The following is an 18,859-nucleotide window of genomic DNA, read 5'->3' as shown; positions in this document are numbered from 1 at the left end:
TCGTTTTAATACAAATGAATGGAGGTGATTGCAAAGTGCCAACGTCTGCCGAAATCTGCAAGCAGTGAGAAACTATAATACTGTACTTACTAAAGTTGAATGTCCTTGCTATAGGTGTAGGTTATTTACATATGTAGCGGCCTGCTCCTGTTGGGCTGGTGCTGCTTTAAATTTAGGGGGAAGTCTGAGAGTTAATTGACTCAGACATGTGTTTTTTAGCAAATTTGACTTCTGTTTCAGCCATGGCTGTGCTGTGAATGACCACTATTGTTCGCCTGGGGTGTCGTTTATACTCCAGGCCAAGGGTGGCAGCAGCTAGGTCAAGGTGATTTGAGTATTTCCCCTCGGCAGCCAATCAGTGGGGGTTGATCGTCCCGCTGTGTATGCTGGGGAGGGGTACTTAAAGTGGAGGTTCACCCTCAAAAAAGATTCTGACATCACATGGAGTGGAGCCATCCTACCGACAGAATGCAGGTGTTTTTTTTTTTCTCAGCACATACCTTGTTATCACGATTTTCACCCCCCGGCAATCCCGCGGACTGGGCGTTCCCAAGCACTGCCTGTGATTGACAGGCTTCCGAACGGCGCATACTGCGCGTCACAGGTTGCCGACAGAACCCGAACGTCGGTGCGCAGGCGCTGTAAAGAGCCGCACCGACGTTCAGGTTTTTTCGGCAACCTGTGAAGCGCAGTATGTGCCATTCGGAAGCCTGTCAATCACAGGCAGTGCTTGGGAACGCCCAGTCCCGCGGGATTGCCGGGGGGTGAAAATCGTGATAACGAGGTATGTGCTGAGAAAAAAAAAAACACTGGCAGTCTGTCAGTAGGATGGCTCGACGCCATGTGATGTCAGAATTTTTTTTGAGGGTGAACCTCCACTTTAAGTGACAGACGTCATTGGACAAGGGTCGTCGATGCTGGTCTGTCGTCCCACCACCCCGTGTGTGGCCCTCCTGGCCGGGGGTGCGTGTTCCTGTAATCCTTGCTCCGGATCACGTTGGTCCAGGGTTGTGATCTGCTAAGTAGGCCCAGTAAGCAGATTGGGTCTATGTTTTCGGTGGTGATCCTGTGCTGTCCGTCCTGAGGGAGGAAGTTGCTTGATGAAGGACCTATCTTGGAGAGGACCGAGCACGAGGCTGGTGTGTCAAGAGAACTTCATCCAAGGATGCGTCGTTTAATGAAAGGCTTGATGGTGATCGCCTGTCAGTTTCAAGTTCTGCAAGAAGTTAATCTGGAGAGATCCAGGTGCTGAATCCTGTGCTACGAGAATTCCCGGACCAAAAGTGACTCCATCTGTGGGAAGGTCTGTGGCAGAGACTGTACCATGTTCCGTGCGACATTCTGGCTGCTAGGTTAGTGAGAGAAACCTATCCGGGGTGCGCAATACCCACTCTGGCTAGAGTGGCGATGAAAGCTGTGTTGCTGGAAGCAGGAGTGTTTCCCGATTGAATTAATGCACCTGAACCTATTTACCTGTTACCCTTCCACCTCTTCAATCACTTATTTTATTCTTTTAGCAAGTTCAGCAAATAAATCTTTATAAAGGAAGTGTACAGTGTGGACATTGAACTTTCTCTCATCCATTACCCTGGATGGTGAGGAAATAGAGGTAACATGCCGCCCGAAAATATCCAGCAGCTCCGTTGGGGGTAGTGCTACACATACCTCCCAAGGCCTGACTGGAATACTACCAGGACATGGCCAGTTGAGTCCTAGTCATTACTGCTCAGCTCTTCTATTACAGGAGTGAGATTTTTCTGTAATTCAAACTCTCCCACATGCTTTTTCTCTACTCTGATGCAGTAGTCCTGAGCTCAGCATTTGAGAGCTCACTCCTGTGATGAGGAAGGTAAGCAGTAATGACTAGGCCTCAAAGTCCTAGGAATATTCCAGTCAGGCTTCAGGGGATACATACAGTGCCTTGCAAATGTATTCACCCCCTTGGCATTTTCTGTGTTTTGTTGCCTCACAACCTGAAATTAATGTGGATTGTTTGAGGATTTGCATCATTTAATTTACAGAACATGCCCACAACTCCAAGTCGTGTTGGATAAGTCTCTATGAGCTTGCCATATCTTACCACTGGGATTTTTGCCCATTCCTCCTTGCAAAACTGCTCTAGCTCCTTCAAGTTGGATGGTTTGCGCTTGTGAACAGCAATCTTTAAGTCTGACCACAAAATTTCTATTGGATTGAGGTCTGGGCTTTGACTAGGCCATTCCAACACATTTACATGTTTCCCCTTAAACCACTCAAGTGTTGCTTTAGCAGTGTGTTTGGGGTCATTGTCCTGCTGGAAGGTGAACCTCCATCCTAGCCTCAAATCACACACAGAGTGGTACAGGTTTTGCTCAAGAATATCCCTGTATTTAGCACCATCCATCTTTCCCTCAACTCTGACCAGTTTCCCAGTCCCGACTGCTGAAAAACATCCCCACAACATGATGCTGCCACCACCATGTTTCACTGTGGGGATGGTGTTCTTTGGGTGATGTGATGTGTTGGGTTTGCGCCAGACATAGCGTTTTCTTTGATGGCCATAAAGTTAAATTTTAGTCTCATCAGATCAGAGCACCTTCCTCCATACATTTTGGGAGTCTCCCAAATGCCTTTTTGCAAACTCAAAACGTGCCATTTTTTTTTTGCTGAAAGTAATGGCTTACTTCTGGTCACTCTGCCATAAAGCCCAATTCTATAGAGCGTACAGGTTATTGTCGTCCTATGTACAGATACTCCAGTCTCTGCTGCAGAACGCTGCAGCTCCTCCAGGGTAACTTTAGGTCTCTGTGCTGCCTCTCTGATTAATGCCCTCCTTGCCCAGTCCGTGACTTTTATTGTACGGCCGTCTCGTGGCAGGTTTGCTGTTGGGCCATGTTCTTTTCATTTGGTTATGATAGATTTGATGGTGCTCTTAGGGATCATCAAAGATTTAGATATATTTTTTTATAACCTAACCCTGACTTGTACTTCTCAACATTGTCCCTTACTTGTTTGGAGAGTTCATTGGTGTTCATTGCAGTGTTTGGTTAGTGGTGCCTCTTGCTTAGGTGTATATATGTAATGACAGATCGTGTGACACTTGATTACACACAGGTGGACATCATTTCACTAATTATGTGACTTCTGAAGGTAATTTGTTGCACCAGAGCTTTTTATGGGCTTCATAACAAAGGGGGTGAATACATACGCACATGGCAATTATAATTGTATGTTTATGTATATATTTTTCTAATTTTACTTCACCAACTTAGACTATTGTGTTCTGATCCATCACATATTATTCAGATTAAAAAACATTGAACTAAAGACTGCAATGTAACAAAATAGGTATTAAGCCAAGGTGGGTGAATAATTTTGGGCACTGTAAATGGCCTACACCTATAACAATGGCATTATTCAACTTTGGTCAAAGCTGAACAGTTTGGGGTAGATTCAGATAGAAGATACAACGGCGTATCTCCAGATACGCCGTCGTATCTCTGAGTCCGGCCGGTCCTATCTATGTGCCTGATTCATAGAATCAGTTACGCATAGATTTCCCTAAGATCCGACCGGCGTAAGTGTTTTACACCGTCGTATCTTAGGCTGCAAATTTACACTGGCCGCTAGGTGGCGCTTCCATAGATTTACACGAGGAATATGCAAATGAGCTAGATACGGCAATTCAGAATTTTTTTTACGTCTTTTACGTTAGGCTTTTTTCGGCACTTAGTTACCCCTGCTATATGAGGCGTATCCTATGTTAAGTATGGCCGTCGTTCCCGCGTCGAGTTTTGAAAATTTTACGTTGTTTGCGTAAGTCGTTCGGGAATAGGGCTGGACGTAATTTAAGTTCACGTCGAAAGCAATGACGATTTGCGGTGGAATTTCGAGCATGCGCACTGGGATTTCATAAAAAACGTCAAATTCGCGGGGTCACAGTTAATATACATTAAACATGCCCACATCATCCACATTTGAAATAGGCGGGCTTACGCCGACACAGATACGTTACGCCGCCGTAACTAAGGGCGCAAGTTCTTTCTGAATACAGAACTTGCGCCCTAAATTACGGCGGCATAACGTATCTGAGACACGTTACGCCGGGCGGACAGATAGACCATTCTATCTGAATCTACCCCTTTGTTTTTATTTACAGAAACCCTGTATCTACATAGACCGTTTTTGGTAAAGGTAAACTAATCCTTTAAACAATTTGGCATTAAAATAGGTGGCTGGGAAGCGATAAAAACATCAACAGCATAATTTCAATGACTGTGTGAAAGTTCCCTATGGCTAATGTCACATGAGATTGGTAAAGAAGATACAGCCAAGAGGCGAAACACTTACCTCCATGCATGTGTTGTCCCCTCCCTGAAGCATTTTCAGCAGCGAGTGAGCAACGCTTTGATCCTGAATTTAACAAAGAAATGATGCATAGAAAGCAGACATGTGTTCTCTCAGCATGTTTTAGCAACCATGTTTCTGGCAAATTCTTGCTTGCATCATGCTTGCAAAAGTGACACAAGTCTAAGAGATACTATAAACATCTTTTGCTTACCTTTACCACCTGCGGGTGTATTGAGATGTTATGGCACATTTATTAACTTATAACATTGTTCTACAAGCACCGTTATATGACCACACACAATATCAAGGTATTGGAGTTACTGCACTGTAAGCCAAAGAGGTCAGGATGACGCTTCTTCCTTCCAGTGCCCGGCAAGTCATAGTCCTGATCGAGCTCCTGCTGTGCCGATGTACAGTTCAGCACAACAGTGTGCGCTCAATCACAGACTCTCAAACAGGATGCTGTGGCATCCCAGACAAACTCGGACAGCACCCCAGGGACCCCAGTTGAGAAGGGCCCATAACCCTAAAATACAAGGTAACATTTATAAATAAGGCATTGGAAAAATTCATAGTTTCAGTGTCTTGGTAGAAGTTATAAGACTCCATGGGTAAGAAGCTAGAGTTCTTCGTAGAAACAACATTATTATCAGTTTTCAAACTTTTCAAAATGTTTTATATATTTCTATATCTGGTATAAGCTGTTTCTTTTTATATTATAGCTATCATTGTATGTTTAAAGCCCAACTCCATGCATTTTTTTTTAGTTATGGGTAAAGCGGAAAACAGTTAAATTTCTGTGATCACATTGGGTAGTTTTTTCCTCACTTTCCTTGTCTCTGTAACACCAGAAAAAGAAAGAGGAGGGGATGATTGACACCAAAATAAGAAAAGGCACAGACAGCAATACGCTGAAAGGTGTTCTGAAAAACATTCTTATCCTGACAACAAGTGATGGAAAATCTCTCAGCAAAAAGCTATCTGGGGCTATAACTCTTAGGCCTCGTACACACGACCGAGGTTCTCTGCAAAAACCAGCAAGAAACTTGCTGGGAGATACTTTTTTGCCGAGGAAACCGGTCGTGTGTACATTTTCGTTGAGGAAACTGTCGAGAACCTCAACAAGCCAAAAAGAGAGCAAGTTCTCTATTTCCTCGACGGGAGTCTGATTTGGCTCGTCGAGTTTCTGGTCGGGCAGGTTTTCGACGAGAAACTCGAAAGTCTGTATGCTAACAAACCCGCGCTTTCTCCGATTAAAGTATGAGATGGGAGTAAAAGTAGTATTTGTAATGGAGATAACACATTTTTAAAGCTGTAACAGACTGGAAAGTGCAAATCGTCTCTTACCAAACTTTTATTTAACACGCAAACACATGAAATTAGCAAAAGCAGCCCCAAGAGTTTAGCCAGTGGAATCGAACTTCCCCTGCCATTGTATGTGTTGTATGTCAGAGAACGAAGAGATTTTGGCTTGACTGTGTGTACGCAAAGCAAGCTTGTTGAGTTCCTCGACAAGCCTAACAAGGAACTCGACGAGGAACTCGATGTGTTTCGCCCTTCGAGTTTCTCGGTCGTGTGTACGAGGCCTTATACTCTTATGCACTTTCCAAAAACAGAATAAAACATTTTGGTTGGAGTATGGCTTTAATATTACACAAATTACTATTTATTAGCCTTCAATCTTTTTTCCATATAAAATCTAACAGGCATTCCTTCTTTTTGTCCTTTAGGAAACAATGACAATGTGTTTAATGTTCACACAACATCTGGAAACATAACAATGAACAAAGCAGTGAATACCTTGGGAAATTTTATATTGCAGGTTATGGTACGTATTGATGATAGGATCTTGGAAGGTACAAAATACCGATAACCAAAGCCAGATTAAAACCTTCTACAAATACAATTTGAGCACAAGGCTACAGGTGCCTTTTCTTAGTAACTCATAAACATTCCTTGTTTTATAGCCATAAAATAGGTAAGTAATAAGGGTTTCTGCAAATTAGCCTATTTGTTAAGACCCATAAATAAAAAAATAAGAAATTTTTTTTTGAAGCCCATTCAGGTTTATGTGTAGTGTTAACACAGGTACCATGGTGCGGTGCAGTGCATTGCAGTGTCATTAATTTAGAATGGCATACCAGTGCACTATAACAATGTGCATCCAGCACACTCACTTTGAAGTACCCCACAACAAAATGGTGCATGTCTGATTTGCAGGCTTCCTGGTGCATTGGCAATCTTTTCAAATTAATGGGTTGTTTAAATAATGCAGTTAGCTTCATTGTGAGAAGATTGTTGTGATCCTTCGTTGACAGTGAAGAGTAGCTTTGTGCAACGTTAGCAGTCAGTGTGGCACTCTCCACAGCCGGAGTGTTTCTGATGATCACAGTATATTGAATCCTGAATATTGTAAAAGTGGATGGAGGAATCTTCTCCGCTGCTCTATTGTATTCTTTTTTTTTTTTTAATACGTTTTTATTGAGGAACATAATACAAGTGACAGAGAATTGTTAACAAAACAACAAAAGGAGTCCTCTTGGTGGCATGTCATACAAACACATGTGGACACCTGGCATGTTTAGTATTCCACACAGGGCTTTTTTTCCTCAAAAAATAGGTGCTGGAAATTAACCACAGCCCCACAAACCCCTCCCCCTATACACACCCTCAAAATCACATCAAATAGTGGGTATGGTGAGTCAAATTTCACGAAAACAGTAGGAGGGTCTTAAAGGGGCATTAAATACCAGGATTGCAATACATACAGAGTTCAGAGCTGTCACTTGTAAACACAGAAACCAGACTTCTGTGATTACAAGTGATTGTGGTGAACAGGCACCAAAGGGTCTGAGCCAGAGGTGGTGGAACTGAGTTTCACCAAGTTCCCCCTGAAAAAAAGCTCTGATTCCACATATTATTAGGCATATGTGAGGCGTCCATAAAGGCCTCGGGCGCTCAGTCATCATTAGCCTGTATGACACCTATTCATGTTGAAAGGTAAAGACAGTAGCTGCCAATATAGGACAGCTTGTACCTCACTTTAAAAATACCGAGAATTGTGAATAAGAGAAAAAGAAAGGAAAAGTACTAGGGGGAGCAGGAAAGAAATAAAGAGGGTGGGGAATGGGGTGGAATCCCTGCCTCAGTCAGATTCATGCATTCACAATTAACCACTGAGAATCAATTTATGCAGGTTGAGACATAATTTCCACATAGGCGGATGAGAATTTGAAGGCAAACCAGCAGGACCATATTTTTTTAGACAAATCAGAATTATTTCTAAGGGAATGAGTGATGTCATTCATATGGTATGTATGGTCTACTGCCAGTAACCACTGGCATAGAGTAGGAACAGTTGGTTGTTTCTAGTACCTGGAAATAAGTGCTTTTGCCACATTTAGCAAGTGTTCCTACTGGTTTGCCTGTACAATTAAGCAATGTAATCTATAAGTCATTAGGAATTTCATAACCTTGGATCTCTTTGATCCAGTGTAATATAGTCAGCCAGTATGGGCAAATACGCAGGCTTGACCACCACACATGGGCTTGGGTTGCCCGCTCTCCACATCCTCGCCTTAAAATAGTGGTGAAATAGTTGGAAATACTTTATGTAGCACTACTGGGGTGTAATGCCATCTTGTCAGCAATTTATTGTTCACTTCTGCCTTTTTGGAGGACATAGAAGAGGTGTGTGTCAGTTGGAGGATTGTAGCTCGTTGGGCATCCAACAGTGTTTTTGGTAGGTCCTGCTCCCAGTTGGTTAAAAAGAGCGCCTGTCCTTTCATGATAATGCTTGTAAAGCTTGATAAAAGTAGGAAATAGGTTTCTCAAGTGGTTGATCATCTACAAGGGCATTTCAATCTGTGTTAGATCCATGATAGTGCGCAGAGGCTTTGGGAGTGAATTTATAAATGTGGAGAGCTGTTGGTACCTCCATTGGTCCATGAATCACACTGTAAAAGATTGCAGAAGTGTAGAGAAGGGGCAAGATGCCGGTGGTGGAAGTCACTTGGTGTAGTAGGGCTGTATTTCCAAAGCTTCAGGTGTGAGATTTGGGGTTCAGGTTCCCTATTAATTGCATCAGATGGGAGTTATGTAGCCAGGGCCGATCCTAGGGTCACAGGCGCTTGGGTGCAGAAATATTTCTGGCGCCCCCACATGGGCATTGTCATTTTACTAATTCCTCCCCTTTACAAATGTTTCTATGGCAATGACTCAACCACAGAGATGCTCCCCCCCACAAAGTCTTCATTAACCTGGGATCCTTACATGATCTCTTAACAATAAACAAAATACAGGCAGAGAAGCAGAGTACTTTATTGGGAGCTGGAGAGGGGCCTCTGTGATGGACACAGAGAGGGCTTCTGTTAGAGAGTCTGTTGGATGTTCTGCGCCCCCGCCTCGGCAGGCGCCTGGGTGCAATGCACCCTGTGCACCCTGCCTAGGATCGGCCCTGTATGTAGCCATTTCTGTGTTTTGCACCATGAGTCCCATGTCATGAGAGTGGACCATGTAAGAGGCTGGGTGGTTCTGGACAGTTTCCTACATTTCCTAGGTATCCATATTTGAGGGAAGAGGTCCACTCCACTGAGTTTTACTTTGAGGTTCAAAGCTATAACTAAGAAGTAACTCTTAAAGTCCGGAAAGGTTAGACCCCGTTCTCTTTTAGATCTAATGAGCAAATTTCTAGCAATTCTAGGTCGCTTACGATTCCAAACGTATTTGCAAATTATTGACGTTAACATCATAAAGAATACCAGGGGGATCTTATATGGAATCATTTGAAACAAGAATAGCAGCCTTGGCAATATGTTCATTTTCACTACACTAATTCTCCCCAACCATGAGTGTGCAAGTTGAGTCCATTTATGCAGGTCTGACCTAATCGTGTTTAGCAGGGGAATGAATTTTGCACAAAACAAAGAGGCATGGTTAGATGTAAGATATATACCATGGTATTTCATCGAATGGGTTTGCCAACTGAAAGGAAAGGACAGTTTGACATAGAATAATATATCATCTGTGTAGGCTGCGTATTTATGTTCTGTGTTGCCTATTGTAATTCCATGGATTTGGTTTGGGTTGTGTCGTATCGTTGATAGGAACGGTTCTAAGGAGAGGGCAAATAGGATGGGGGAGAGGGGGTCACTTAAGTTACCATTCATTTGCAGTTGTGCGGTGGGAAAATTATAGAGTGCCGATATCCGAGATAGTAGGCATGGGCCAATGCCCAGCCCAGGTGGGTCAGTGTCGCCATCAGATGTTCCCATTCCACCCTGTCGAATGCCTTTTCAGCATCCGTTGATAGCAAAAGGGTAGGCTGGGAAGATCCGTGCACATGAGCCATCAGGGATAGGGTTCGTAGGGAGTTATCACGTGCTTCCCTTCCTGGGATGAATCCGGTTTGGTCTCTAGAACCCATTGAGGAACTAGGGAGAGGAGTCTGTTTGCGATAGCTTTACCATACACTTTGGCATCTAGGTTCAATAGGGAAATGGTTCTGTAGCTTCTGCAGTTCTTACCAGGCTCGGGTCCTCGAGCTTGGGGTCCTTACCAGGCTCGGGGAAAACAGTGATGTGAGCGTAAAGAGTCTCTGGTCGAAAGGCACCACCTATAGGAACTGAGTTAGCATATGACGTTTAACGAGGGATCAATGTGTCCGCAAAAGTACGGTAACAAGCTACTATTAGGCCATCTGGGCCTGGGGCCTTGCCATTAGCCATGGCAAATGGCTAATGGCAAAAATGGAACTCGCAATTCTGAGGTAGTGAATTCTCCTTCCAGAGCTTCAAGAGGGGCGGTGTGTAGTTTAGGCAGGTTAGCGTGCTCAAGATACTCTTGAATAAGAGTATCCCTAGCGTCCTTATCTGCTATAGTGTGCTGTACGTGGTAGAGATGTTGATAGAAGGAACAAAATTCCTTAGCTATGGCAGATGTCTCATGTACCAAGGTGTCGGAATAGGTCTTGATTTTAGCTATAAAGGCTGCAGATTTTTTCTGTTGTAACAAACAAGCAAAAAGCTTATAGGCTTATTTCCCCATTTGTGCAAGCATTGGGAAACTATGCGGAATTGCTGTTTCTGTTCTAGGTGAAAGAGGGCCCTCAATTCTTCTCTTTTCAAAGTTAGAGAGTGGAATATCGTCTGGGATTGTAATGTTTTATGTCTCCTCTTAAGGGAGCTTATTTCCCAAAGTTCCGATTGTTGGTGTGTCCTCTGTCTTTTTTTCCTAGAACCTAGTTCTATATGTTTTCCACGTATATGCGCCTTGTGTGCTTCCCAGAGCACCCCTGGTGATATATCTGGGTTTGTGTTGTCTTTGAAATAAAGAGAGAGTTCATCCCCAATCAGTTTTTTGTCAACCTCTATTGTATTCTGAAAGTGAGGAGATCATCCTGCCATCAAAATACACAGATTAATGCTGCAGCCATTGGTTACAGCCCCTAATGTAGTGGCTTTGATTGGTAGATCAACTTCGTTGGCCACACATGGAAATTGATTAAATAGATTTGTTTTTTTCTCAACCAGACTAACTATGCAACTATGTAATTCGACCAGTCCCTGCTAAACTAGCTGAATTTTAATCCACCTTTAGTCAATCAACATGCTTTGAGAGTTCCAGCTCTCTTTTCTTAAGATTAGGACACTTGAAGGGAGATTTACTAAAATTGGTGCACACAGAATCTGGTGCAGGTGTTCTGGGTGTACGGAGGTGTTCTTAGGCTACAAAAGTGTTCTGAGCAGTATGGAGGTGTTCTGTGTAGTATGGAGATGTGCTAAGGGGTATAGAGTTGTGCTGAGGTACGGAAGTTTTCTGTGGAGTATAGAGGTTTTCTGAGGGTACGGAGATGTGCTGGGTGGTACAGAGGTGTTCTGTGGAGTATGGAGGTTTTTTGAGGGTACAGATATGTGCTGGGGGTACGGAGGTGTTCTTGGGCTAAAGAGGTGTGCTGAGGGGCACGGAGGTGTTCTGTGGAGTATGAAGATGTGCTGAGTGGTATCAAAGTTTTCTGTGGAATATGGAGGAGTTCTGGGGGCACAGAGATGTACTGATCGGTCTGGAGGTGTTCTTTGGAGTATAGAGGTGTTCTGTAGAGAATGGAGGTGTTCTGGGGGTACAGAGATGTGTTGAGGGGTATGGAGGTGTTCTGTGGAGTATGAAGATGTACTTGGAGGTACAGAGTTGTGCTGAGCAGTACGGAGGTGTTCTGTGGAGTATGGAGGTGTTCTGGGGTACAGATATGTGCTGGGTGGTAAGGAGGTGTTCTGTGGAGTATGGAGTTTTATGGGGGATACGGAAATGTGCTGAAAGGTAAGAGGGTGTTCTGTGGAATATAGAGGGGTTCTGGGGGTAAGGAGATGTGCTGAGGGGTATGAATGTGTTCTGCAGAGTATGAAGAGGTGCTAGGGGTTACAGATTTGTGACCAAACAAATATTGTGGATTTATAAGCCAGAAACTGGATCCTTTCCTATGATTCTTTTCTTTTCAACTTGACATTGTTTCTTCTCTCCCTAGGCTTACCAAACTGATGATCAAGCAAAATATTCTACAACCTCAGTTATAATTGAAGTAAAAGAAAAAAACAACTTCCTACCAACTTTTGAAAAGTCTATTTACTACGGAATGATCCCTTCAGATTCTGCAATTGGAACTTTTGTTTTGGATTTAAATGACCGACTTAGAACACTTGTAGTGTTTGCAGCTGATGATGACTTCCCAGATGTAAGTAACTCAGATTACAACTTCTAGTTGGAACAGGAAAAATATATATATAGTGACACAGATTATCATTTTTAGAGAGAAGCAGATTGCACAGAGAAACACATTTATATATACTGTACATTAGTCTAATTAACTCGTTTTATTAGGTCACCTTATGTCCTATCATGTTTTGAATTGGATAAATCATTTATTCAATGCTTTAGCACTCTTCCAATGTTCTGGGTCCTGCTTTTGATCCCCACTCTGATAGCATGGTTTTCTCAAATTCTTTTTGTTTATTCCCAGTCTCAACATAGTTAGGTTAATTGTCTTTCTTCCGAACTGGCCCCACTATGATATGAATGTGCTAGGATAGTTCATTGCAAACTTGGATTTAAAAAAACGCTTGTAAACCACGTCACTCGTAAACCAATGTTCCACTGTAATTGGATGATGGAAATCAGAACTTCACCTCATTTATTAAGCTCTGGGGAAATTCTTTTGCAGAGTGAACAGTCTATTTGTCCTGTAAATCAACCCCATGCATTTCTGTGTGAAGGCGGACAGCTTGTTAGGGGTAGGGCTATGCTTTCTCGTGTCAGAGCTGCCATTGTAATGACTGGTGGCCTAATGACTGATTGAAGAATATTAAAGCAGTAGCACAAGAGGTAGTGAAAGCACAGATGGAAGCACAGATCCACAAAAGAATGAAGCAGACGCTGTGAGATTCTTTCACTGCAGGTCCCTGGGTACAGCTTCCCCTCCAGCAATGATAACAGAAAGTGACATCACCATACATCACTTGAAATTTTAAGAGGCTTAGTGTTTTACATATGCTACTTCAAATATACAGCTATGAGACTCAAGACAGATAACTACTCTGCTATTTTTTAGGAGGAATTACAATGTAAATGTAACTTTTAATGTGGAAATTTAGGGACATTTAACATTTCTAGATCTCTATAATATAGCAAATCATTCCTTTTTTTTAGTTCAGGTTCACTTTAAAAGTAAATGTAAAGGAAACGGAGTTACAGAAGCTGCCTGAACCCTGTGGCCCTTGTCCCGGAAGACATGTCAGTCATTATAAATAAAATTTCACTCATAAGGTCTGTCATGTATGATTGTAGCTATTCATATATACATGGTGTAAAGGGCTTCCTTATTCACCTGGTCTTCCTTTCGGGTTTGTGGGCTCTGGCTGTATGTGTGGCCAGAGCTATGATGATGTCACTCCCATGCATGTGTGGGGGAACCCTTGGCTCTGGCATGGAGCTCTGAAGGTCTGGCACAGTATGCCGGACCTTTAGAGTGCATGCACCTGTGATGTAACCAGTTGCACCTGGTGTGAATATCTCCTATACACCACAAGTTCAGGAGATAGTCACTGTACCTACAGGTAGTCCTTAATATAGGCTTACCTGTAGGTACAAGTGCAAAAAAAATAAGGTTTATACCACTTTAAGTCTGCGTGCTTTAAGATTTGTTCTAGTTTAAGCTCTCCATTGACTAGGAGTGGGCAGTACCCAAGCATTATGCCCATGTGTTAGAGAGCTGACCAACTACAGTATCCTCAGCTTAAAAAAAATAGACCTAACCCAACAAACATATTACTTCTATGTTCTTTAGTATAATTCCTGCTATATCTATGCCTTTATTTGTCTGCAGGGCATTTCCACAATCTGAGCACAAAGAATTAACCGTAATTACCCACATTCATCACTTACTCCTGATCAGTTCTGACTGGTCGCATGCATTTAGTTTAAAGTGTAGCTCCACTTTTGTTAAGAAGAAAAAAAAAACAATTTCCCTGGTCAATTACATATACACTGCAAGGATATTAGCAGCTTCCATTGTAAAGTCTTGCCTGCTTCTTCTTGTAAAGAATCCCGCACATAAAACTCACCAAATCCTACTCCCTGCAGCCACATCCTTCTTTGAGTGCTAGACAGAAGAGTTTTCCTCATTCTACTAATCACATAATTTGATTCTGTGTTGTAGTAAGAACTGTGACATGGGAACAGGAGTGGGGAAGTCACATGAGCAGGAAATCACATGTTCTGTTTACAGTGTACTGGACACCACCATTGTAAACCGTGTGTGATTTTTTTTGCCAGTTTTAGAAAAATTATATCTGTCTGCATATTGCACTTGAAAAGTTATTTTATTAACACTTAGTGCCCCATTCATAAAGCAGAAGTACATTACAAAGTGATACGAGGAAAGGAAATGAGCCAGACAGATGCCATTATTCTCTATCACTGACAATGTCTAGAGTAGACAAAATGCGTTGGGTGGGGCTTTGTGTCCGTGATGTCACTTCCGCCAAATGGAGCGCACTCTTGCATCCAGGAAGATGTGGTTTGAGCGACACTCTGTGTTCTACATAGCATGATGTGACTTCTTAGTGCCAAGGAGGGCACTTTTTAATGTAAGTGCGCACTTTGATTTAAGTCCTTTGCCATTTTAATAAAGGGTAATACTGGATTACTATATTCTTCCTGTCTTGATTTATGAATCTCATTGATGGAGCTGAAGGCAGATAGTGAGGTTCTGGATGGTATAATAAACAAGAACAAGGGGCTGAGTACAGAAGTGTGCAAAAGATGACTAATGTGGAAGTTGAAGGAGAGAAGCAGAGTGATCCCATTTGATACAGCATAAAAGTGAATGCAGAAAGGGGCCAGCAGGTTTGGTGAGTGTTCTGCACTCTGGGGTTAAGAGAGCACAAAGGAGGAGGTGCACAATAGTACCAACCCATGAGAAGGGTGGAATATCAAATCATAATCTGATTGAATTTTAACACAGAAATGTGTTTGCACCGGTTTAGGGTTTTAATTTTTGGCATATATTCGTATATATATTGAGTAACATGCACAAATCCGGAATATTGCTGCACTTCTCGGTACCTTTATTGAACCATTAAAATGACATCACAGGTATAACAGGAACATTAAAAGGTGATGCGTTTCGTGTTAAATTCAGCACTTAACCAAACCTCATTAGTATATATTGATTTGGGGGAGTGGCCAGCCCAAGCTTAGAAAATTTGAACATTAAAATACATTGCTCTGGCCCAGATTGTCATGCCAGGTTATTTTTTTCACAATTTATGGTAAATTTCTAGATATACTATTTTTCTGCAGAAAGAAGTGGGGGGTGCTGTTTTCTTTTTTTTATTATTGTTTCATTCTTCATAAACGTTCACCAATGTTATATATTTCATAGCCATATATATGAAATGATAGCAGTTGAGAATTATTTTCATGTATACAATTCATTGATAACCTCTCACAAAAAACATTTTTTCTTTTTTTTTTATTGCAGAAACAGAATCCATCTTTGGTATATACGATAGATAACAGCACTGCTTTTAGAATTCTCCGGGATGGCTACATTTTGACCGATGCTGTAATCACCACTCCAGGCACTATTGTACTACAAGTAAGTTCTGAGAAAGTTCAGCTTGGACATGATTATGGTGACATTTTTTTTATTAATGTCAATACTTCTGTTCAAAACGTGTAATAAATAGGATAAGGATTATAAACAATATGTCACTATATTGTTTGACATTTTAGATGAACAATGTTTTCATTTTAGACGCTGCCTTCTTTTTTACTAAAATTGGAGAATGAAAAAAATGGTGCAGCTCTACATGGTAGCCAATCAACTTCTGATTTCAGCTTGTTCAATTAACCCTTAAGAAAAAAAAAAAAAAACTGGAAGTGGATTGGTTTCTATAGAAAACATCCTGCAGACCCCAGTGTGACTTTCCTAGTTGTTGTGGGTTCAGTTTACAGGATAACAATTATGCTGATAGCTAACAATTTGGAATACCATAAATATATTACAGGGCACAATCGAATATTATATTGGGCTTCGAGAAACAGCTTAGATATCTGAATAAGCTTGCAAAAAAAAAAAGCCTACCTTTCTTGTTAGTTGGTTAGTTGCTCAATTTACAAAGACTTAATGCAAGCCATGTGGCTATAATTATCAAATCTTATTGTACTCAACTAAAAATAACTGTCACTTTTTAAAAATAAGCATTCATAGCCTGCTGCTTTGTGAATTGTCAAAGAATTATTTTGAATTGTCATAACAGTATGCCTTCTTTAACATAGGTGTCTGCAACTGACAGTTCAACAAATGAGAAGGCCACAACCTTGGTCTCAGTGGAAGTTATTGCAGGTGAGGTTTTCTTACTGGACATTAGTCTGTTCACCCAGAAAAAAAAAATACAGTTTTTAGACCAATATTATTTTATAGCACAGACTCATATGTTAAAATAGGTACAACTCAGAGCATGTTGTGTTTAGTCCATGATGATCTATAGTTAGGTTCCCAGCCATTGACTGAGTCTCTGCTACACTAACATATATATATAAATTATGTAATGGCAGTGAAATCTATATTTGGTGATTAATTACATAAACCCTAACATGTTATCGCTCCATATACCTACTTAGCTCTCACTGGTCCAATAAAGTTGTATTTTGAGAGACTTGCATCTAAAATCCATTTCGGGTCATTATGGTTAAAGAATACACATTGGGGGTTAATTACTAAAGGCAAATCCACTTTGCACTACAAGTGCAAAGTGCACTTGGAAGTGCAGTCGCTGTAGATCCAAGATGGACATGCAAGGAAAATAAAAAACAGCATTTTAGCTTGCACATGATTGGATGACAAAAATCAGCAGAGCTTCCCCCCATTTCAGATCTACCCCTCAGATTTACAGTGACAGCACTTCCAAGTGCAATTTCAAGTGCACTTTGCACTTGTATTTTGCACTTGTAGTGCAAAGTGGATTTGCCTTTAGTAAATAACCCCCATTGTCATATATTTTTTACAGTGATATATTAAGATGTTTATATCTTCAGAGGATACATAATGATATAAATTTGTAATTCATTTTTTTATGCAGCTACCACCACTATTCCTACTACTACTACTACTACTACTACTACAAAATCTCCTACAGCAACTAATATAGGTACCACTACCACCACAACACCTGGTACTGGTACAACAACAACTACTACAAAAGGTACCGGCACAACTACAACATCAACTCCTGGAACCGGCACAACAACTACCAAGGGTACAGGCACCACCACAACGCCAACTCCTGGAACTGGCACAACAACAACTACTACCAAGGGTACAGGCACCACCACAACTTCAACTCCTGAAACTGGCACAACAACAACTACTACCAAGGGTACAGGCACTACCACAACTTCAACTCCTGGAACTGGCACAACAACAACTACTACCAAGGGTACAGGCACCACCACAACTTCAACTCCTGGAACTGGCACAACAACAACTACTACCAAGGGTACAGGCACCACCACAACTTCAACTCCTGGAACTGGCACAACAACAACTACTACCAAGGGTACAGGCACTACCACAACTTCAACTCCTGGATCTGGCACAACAACTATTACTACTAAGGGTACAGGCACCACCACAACTTCAACTCCTGGAACCGGCACAACAACAACTACTACCAAGGGTACAGGCACCACCACAACTTCAACTCCTGGAACTGGCACAACAACAACTACTACCAAGGGTACAGGCACCACCACAACTTCAACTCCTGGAACTGGCACAACAACAACTACTACCAAGGGTACAGGCACTACCACAACTTCAACTCCTGGAACTGGCACAACAACAACTACTACCATGGGTACAGGCACCACCACAACTTCAACTCCTGGTACAGGCACAATAACAACCACTACCAAGGATACAGGCAGAACTATAACTTCAGCTCCTGCTACTGGTATAATACCAACTACCTCTAATGGTATAAGCACCATCACAACTAGAACTTCCGACACAGGCACACCGACAACAATATCTCCTGGTGCTGGCACAACACAATCCACCGATACCAGAACAGGTACCACTATGAGTACATTTCCAAATACTCAGACAGCAAGTACAGCCACTGGAAGTTTTATATCCAGAAGTGTAACTCCAGGTGCTATTCCACTTGGGTCATTAATACTGCTATACCTAGGACAGACACTAGTGCAAAAAGCAGACCCGTGGCAGGTTTAACTACAACTCTTATGCCGCATACCCATGATCGGAAATTCCGACAACAAATGTTCGATGTGAGCTTTTTGTCGGAAATTCCGACCGTGTGTAGGCTCCACTGGACATTTGTTGTTGGAATTTCCGACAGCAAAAATTTGAGAGCTGTTTCTCAAATTTTTCAACAACAAAAGTTCTTGTCGGAAACTCCGAACGTCTGTAGGCAATTTCGACGCACAAAAATCCTACGCATGCTCGGAATCAATTTGACGAATGCTCAGAATCATTGAACTCATAGTGTTGTACGTGACCGCATTCTTGATGTTCGGAATTTCTGACAACATTTCTGTGACCGTGTGTATGCAAGACAAGTTTAAGCCAACATTCCATCGGAAAAAAATCCACGGTTTTGTTGTCAGAATTTACGATCGTGTGTACGCGGCTTTACACATGTTACAATAGCTATCACTAGTGGGACAGGCACACACACTGCTGCCACAAATGTCAAGACCGCAGCATAAAAAAGGACAACATCACCAAAATATGAAAAAAAAAAGCCTTCGTAGATAAAACTAAACTCTAGCCCTATGTTCAATCTTGTGCAATTTCACAGGCTCCTCCTTCTCCTGTACTGAGATTGTTTATTTCTCTGCACACTTTGAGCTTCTCACAGCATTCATTAGAAGCTGCAGAAAGTAAGATAGAACCCATCTCATTTTATGGCTAGAGCATGTCCAACATAATGTCTTGCTCTTTCCTTCCCTG

The 18,859-nt window shown here is 41.9% G+C and overlaps 1 protein-coding gene across 5 annotated transcripts in view; it reads left to right on the top strand.

Annotated features, from left to right (window-relative positions):
- Window positions 1-18,859, top strand: part of CDHR5 (cadherin related family member 5) — a 131,188-nt gene that overhangs the window by 92,404 nt on the left and 19,925 nt on the right. Inside the window, exons 9-13 of one of the 5 annotated variants that reach the window (XM_040328623.1) lie at window positions 6,060-6,157; window positions 11,849-12,055; window positions 15,362-15,478; window positions 16,162-16,228; window positions 16,965-17,087. In XM_040328623.1, the coding sequence (XP_040184557.1) occupies window positions 6,060-6,157; window positions 11,849-12,055; window positions 15,362-15,478; window positions 16,162-16,228; window positions 16,965-17,087 (612 nt within the window). Of the gene's footprint in view, window positions 1-6,059; window positions 6,158-11,848; window positions 12,056-15,361; window positions 15,479-16,161; window positions 16,229-16,964; window positions 17,958-18,859 lie in introns of all 5 variants that reach the window. The other 4 variants (XM_040328622.1, XM_040328621.1, XM_040328619.1 and 1 more) reach the window with 4 other exon arrangements.

Source organism: Rana temporaria, chromosome 11 (genome assembly GCF_905171775.1).
Source record: "Rana temporaria chromosome 11, aRanTem1.1, whole genome shotgun sequence".
Classification (NCBI taxonomy): domain Eukaryota; kingdom Metazoa; phylum Chordata; class Amphibia; order Anura; family Ranidae; genus Rana; species Rana temporaria.
Note: the sequence above shows the minus strand (reverse complement) of the source record. Positions and strands in the feature narration are given on the sequence as shown.